The 6,262-nt window shown below is 37.0% G+C and overlaps 1 protein-coding gene across 1 annotated transcript in view; it reads left to right on the top strand.

The window, feature by feature from the left end:
• KPNA4 (karyopherin alpha 4 (importin alpha 3)) overlaps positions 1–6,262 on the top strand; it is an 18,520-nt gene that overhangs the window by 8,280 nt on the left and 3,978 nt on the right. Inside the window, exons 10-14 of the mRNA XM_010292555.1 lie at positions 1,104–1,235; positions 1,445–1,573; positions 3,217–3,321; positions 4,970–5,041; positions 5,754–5,916. Of these exons, the coding sequence (XP_010290857.1) occupies positions 1,104–1,235; positions 1,445–1,573; positions 3,217–3,321; positions 4,970–5,041; positions 5,754–5,916 (601 nt within the window). The remainder of the gene's footprint in view (positions 1–1,103; positions 1,236–1,444; positions 1,574–3,216; positions 3,322–4,969; positions 5,042–5,753; positions 5,917–6,262) is intronic.

Here is a 6,262-nt window from a genome sequence, read left to right as displayed (position 1 = left end):
CCCTACACTAGAAAACAAAATGCAGTTTCAGTTGTACTTCTGTGAACATTCATTTACAGATCAATATGGGATTCTTTTTTCCACTAGCACTTAAGTTTGAGGTTGTAATGAAAATCGGTATAAATGGAAAAAATTTAGTGTCTGCTGCATATGTAAAATGTTAACTTTAGATGTAATTTCTGAGGAGTTAAATGTGAACATTAGGGTTTTTTAATAGTGAGATAAATGAGCGAAATTTTACTGAAATTTGAAACTTTACTGAAATTATGAAATAGGTCAGCTTTTTGCCTAAACATAAGTCAGAATTGATTAAGATTAATTCTTTGCTGCCTGGTGAAGTTGTAGCTCAGTTGTCTAAGTTAATGGCAACAGTGCTTTTCCAAAATATATTTAAATGTATTAACTAAAGTTTGCATGGTAACTATATTATTTAATTTCTTGTATACAAGTAGGTAAAATTAAGCTTATTTGAATTTCTTGAAATGGCTGTATCTGTGAATAGGTCAAGAGTTGTCAGCTGAAACAATGCTAACTCCATTTTTTTTGTAGGTTGTCACTTGAAATGGTCAGATTTACGGCTATTTAAATTGGCTTTTCTGTGTGTGAATACACACATGTATGCACGCACACAGAAGGAATTTCAGTTTAAGTGCTGCTGTGCCAGATGTTAAAAAAATTTCAAAGCTTTTCTTAAATTTTGTGGTGGAATGCCAAGGAAAAAAAATAATCTGATGCCATATAATGTAGAGTTTGTTAGTTTGAGAGTTCCAAATATCCGTAGCTTAATATTGCTAGAGCTTTATCTTCCTTCCAGGGATGAGTCTTTAATATCTCACATTGTCTACCGGTACTTCATAGCAGTTTAGCTGTTGTTTAGCTGGTTTTTTAATCTCTGTGTATTATCTGGAACTAGAACATGTTGAAGAGCAGTTGTTTTTCAGATTTCTGTAGAGTGGAATGTATGAAGTTTGTAAAACAAAGTGGGTTTTTGCTCTATTGCATCAATTCAGGCTTCAGTGAGAATTGTTTTACATTTTAACTTTTTTCTTTGTAAGACTTGCAATATTTCTGTAGTATTTACAAATAAATGTTTTTACTGTTAGATATTGGTAGATACAGTCTGGGCACTCTCATATCTAACGGATGCTGGCAATGAACAGATCCAGATGGTGATAGACTCCGGAATAGTCCCTCATTTGGTTCCTCTTCTCAGTCATCAAGAAGTTAAAGTACAAGTAAGTTTGGACAACTTGAAGGAAGTGTTGCTCAAAATGTAATACTAGAGAAAGTAGTTGGTTTCTTTTTGTAGTTCACATTGGAGTTTAAAGAGTACTTTTTTTGCGTGGTATAACATTCGCATAAACCCTTTTGCTTTTCTAGCTACTACTGTTTGAAAGTATGTGCTCAGCTAGAAATACCTTTTAAAGAAAGTGTTTTGTTTCAGACTGCTGCACTGAGAGCTGTAGGAAACATTGTCACTGGTACCGATGAACAGACACAGGTAGTTCTGAATTGTGAAGCTCTTTCACATTTTCCAGCACTTCTGACACATCCCAAAGAAAAAATTAATAAGGTAAGTAACTGCAGAGATTGCACCCAATTTAATAACTTTTTAATACTTGGCTTAGCTGTTTTGGATTCCACATAATGTAGCGTGGTAGAGATTTGAGTAATTGACTACTTACGCCACTTTATGGCAAGAGTAGGCAGGGTGCTGAAATTTTTCTTGAAGTTAACATCCGCAGAATAATCTCTGAGGAACTGCAAACTTGTACTTGGCAAGAATGTTGTTTCCTGATTCTTTTAATTGAATTTTTATTAAATTAAAGCTTTATCTTATTCTAGCTGTTGACTTACATATCAAGAACTCTAACTTTTGAAATGTCGCTTTAATTAAACTGACTCTCTTGGAAGTGATGAAGTAGAGATAATCGGATGTCTCTTTGAATGGAGTGTGTGTGATAAATAGAATTTAAACATATGCGGGGTGGGGGTGGGGAGCGTGTGCGTGTGCGCATGTATAGAAAAGACTTTAAATGGGGGCACTGATAATGCAGTGCTGATTCCGGAGTGCATCTGAGGCATGTTGTTAAGTTCTGGGGTGCCACTTTACAACATTGCCGATGATTAAAGCCCAAAACAAGCCCACCAAGACAAGCCCAGGCATCCTACATCTCTAACAGGTTCATTAATGAAAGTGATCCTGTGATCTGATCCGAGAGATTCAGTTGAATGAAATGTGAGAATTTCTGCATCTCATGTTGAGAGAAATACTTGTCTAAAAAGTTGTCATGCCAGATAAGAGGAGAAAGAAATTGAGGAGGAGTCATGGAGGGTTTCTAGGAAGGGAGAAACCTATCAGCTATAAGATTAAAAAAAGTTGATAGTCTGAATATACTTAAAATTTTAGGTGAAACTGTGTTTGTTTTTTCTTGACTAAAGTATAGATTCCCACTTAAAGTGGGGTGAGGGGGCTCTCAATCCTTGTTTAGCATAAGAATCCAAATACATTCTTTGGCTTAGTTCAAAATTTCAACTGCTCAGGACTGTGAGGGCCTACTGGGGAAAAGATCTCTACTTACACCTTTCCTAGGCACCTGCTGTTGGTTATTGCTGGAAGGAGAGAGTCCTGGGCTTATGGACAGAATGATCATAAAGGGTCATATAACTTTACAGTATTCTTGAAAAGCAAGCTTTTAAGTAATAGATGTTGCATTTTCTTGATGATTGACACTAATAAATGTTATGAAGCAGGTAAAGAACATACTGTCTTCTACCACTAATGTCTGGAAAACATGGTGCTGTAATAGATTTTGGAGCTCATCTGACCATAGCTGAAAACTGTTGTACCATTTATTCTCACTAGGAATCACTGGAATCAATTACGAGTGCTCATTTGTAGCCTTGTGACTTCTTTTGTCTCCACATATTTTTTCCTTTTAATCTGTGGGTTTGGAGTATTTGGTTATAACTTGGTAAGGCTGAAGAGTCTTGTGGGTGAGAAAGGCGAGACCATTCACTTTGCCTGTATGCCAAGTCTACTTATTAGGAATTCAGCTAGGTGCAATCAAGCTGATACAATACTTGATTGTATTTGAGATTGGCTAGTGTATGAATTGCAGATCTAAAAATGTGCATGTCTAAAATCTTAGAGTGGAAATAAAATATGCCAAGACTATCTGAATTAATAATTTCTTACACCCTTTTATTTTGCAGGAAGCAGTGTGGTTCCTATCTAACATCACTGCAGGAAATCAGCAGCAAGTTCAGGCGGTAATAGATGCAAACCTTGTTCCAATGATAATACATCTTCTAGATAAGGTTAGATAACAAGAAGGATTTAACTGTTTGTTTCCTTAATTGGGGAAAGTGACATTGAATTCCTTGCTTCATGTTTTACATCATACTGTAAACGTGGGGGGCAGAGGTAAACTATACGCTTGAGCATTTTTTGTATGTTGCAAGATAAAATACATTACTGTTGATACTCTCTTGTGAAGTGCTGTGAGCTGCTGAGTGCCAGATGTATTGGGGAATGGAAGCAGAGCGGGGATCTCAGGTCTTTCTAATCTCATTTAAATGCTCTTTCTCACTTTGTAAACAATGGGGGTAGAATTCTTTACTCTTACATGTGGCATGAAGAGGTCTGGATGGGAACAGCATCTAGTTAGTTCCTAGCATTTTGCCAAAGCTTAAGAACTTCACCCTTTTTCCCCCGCATTATCTGGAAACAGAAGGAAGTACTCAAAAACGGTGTTTGTTAACCGGTTTGTGTTACTGCATTTATCTAGCCTGAGAGTGTTCCGAGTAATGATCTGTGACACTAGATTGTGGACTGTGGTTGTCCCATCTAGTTTTTTTAAACAGGTAAAACTGCATCAGCAAAAAATAGGTTGCCTTAGGAAATAATTGTAGCTTTTGTATGTTTGGAGTTCTTCCCATAGAAAAACAATACGGTGTATGCATTATGGGTATATACTTATTTTCAGTAATAGAGGAAGTTTATTGAGATGACTGCTTTTGTTGCCTTTTTTTATTAAATAGTAAAGTCAAGTAGTTGGTTGCAAACTCTCCTGAAATGCTGTTCTCATGCTTTTTCACAAAGTTTCTCATTCCTTCTTGAATAGTAGAGGTTGCATGATAATGGGTCATCATTTGGGACTTCAAATACCTGTATACCTTTTCTGCTGTTGGGCATTATTGTCTTTTAAAACATTAGTTTTCAAACCACGTTGTGCTCACAAGGATCTGCCATGTGAGAAGGAAGGGTAGCTAAAAGCATGTTTCTAAATGGGAACAGCACAACATTTCTTTCAAATACGTCCTACGTTTTGCTTTATTCGTTACTTGATTTTTCTTTCCTGAAGTGTGGAAGGAAGCCAGAAATACCAACCTTAGGATGTATTCAGCTGTGACAGACGCAATACCTTGCTTCAGTGTAGAGGCTGGGGTTGAGAATGAAGAAATACTTCTCCTTTTTCCCCTAAGTAACATATAGTTGTTAACAAATAGTTCTGTTAACTGCCAATTTATTGATCACTGAGAAAAGACTTGGAGACCTTTCTCTTTAAATTCAGTAAGCAGACTTGCGTTGACTAACTTCAGAGGCAGACATAGTTATAGTATGTACAGTGGTTTATCAAAATTGGCACTGACTGCTTATCTCTCACTGTAGTATATGACAGCTGTTGATAAGGAATGCGAGAGTGCGGAGTACTACAGTTTTTATTTATTTTGATGCGAACAAATTTCCCTTCCTCTGGAGGGTAGACTTAAAACATGGTTGCAGGGAAGGAACACTGTGAGTACGTTCAAACACCTACAGAATTTGTTAGTTACTTTGCCTACTTACTGAAAACTGATCTGGTGATACCGTGCAGAATGGACTGTAACAAATACAAGCTTTTAGTAGAATACTACATAACATAGAAACTGGAATGTTTATTTCTATTTGTGATTGTATTTTTAGGGTGACTTTGGTACTCAGAAAGAAGCTGCTTGGGCAATAAGCAACTTAACGATCAGCGGAAGAAAAGACCAAGTGAGTCAAACCTTAAGAAAAGGTCCATTATCTTCCTTGGGTGTATTTGAGAGAGTACATCAGCTGATTGGTTTAGACTTCTGTGCCAGGGTTATGAATGTCTGTATTTTCCCCTGTTCAGTATCTCTCTTCCCTTTTCCCCAAGGGATTTAAGAGTGAACTTCAGTTGTTTCTGGTATGACCTGAGACTAGGAGTGTCAATGGGGACTTGGACGGAAGCCCTTCTGTTAGGTTGGCCTAGTAGCTATGAATGACTGCATTCAGGCTCTGATGACATTCCTGGTCATTTGACATCTCTATCTGTACTTTTTTCCCCCCTATGGATAATAGTGTGATAATTATAAGGGTGGTAGCCATTGAGTAGAAATACACTTACTCTCTTGTAAGCCCCGAAGATGAGATTTGTGGCGGGGTTGGGGTGGTGGTGTGATTTTGCAAAGATGAGGTTGAAACTCCTTGTCTAACTGAAAAATTCACAGTATCTACTACTTGTGTGTTGTACACTTGAAATATATTTGGAACGTAATACATAAATGTTCCCTTCTAATAGTCTAAAACAAGAATTTCTGAAAGTGACTGCTGCAGAATACTCTTACCTTGTTGGGTAATTGAGTACTTTGACTTGATTAAACTTGTTTGCATGCGTGCTTGTGCTGCATTGTTTGCTTCTGTCACATGCATGATTTAACTATTTGCTTTTTTTCCCCCTTAGGTGGCATACTTAATTCAACAAAATGTAATTCCTCCCTTTTGCAATTTGCTGACAGTAAAAGATGCGCAAGTTGTGCAAGTGGTTCTGGATGGACTAAGTAATATATTAAAAATGGCTGAAGATGAAGCGGAAACCATAGCCAATCTTATAGAAGAGTGTGGAGGTATGATGTTCAATATTTTTATACCATTTTTTCAGAAATTGAGGGATTTGCTTCCTACGATATATATATGCTGTTGGCTGTATTGTGTGTTGGCACAGAAGTTTTAAGCAGACCTCTTTTTAAAGTGACCTTTTCATGCCTATCAGGTGAATATACTTCGCTTTTTCTAACTGATCAAGTTCATGGTCAAATAAGATGTGGAGGAGCTGGATAATGGCAATAAAGTTTATTAGGTACCAGTTTTGTAACAGTCTGGTGTACTTCACAAATTAGTTTCTGATAACGTAGGGATGATATGCTTACCTTAATAATGTGTAAGTCATGTCCATGTGAATTTGGCGGGGGG

Source organism: Phaethon lepturus, unplaced genomic scaffold (genome assembly GCF_000687285.1).
Source record: "Phaethon lepturus isolate BGI_N335 unplaced genomic scaffold, ASM68728v1 scaffold6048, whole genome shotgun sequence".
NCBI classification, from domain to species: domain Eukaryota; kingdom Metazoa; phylum Chordata; class Aves; order Phaethontiformes; family Phaethontidae; genus Phaethon; species Phaethon lepturus.
Note: the sequence above shows the minus strand (reverse complement) of the source record. Positions and strands in the feature narration are given on the sequence as shown.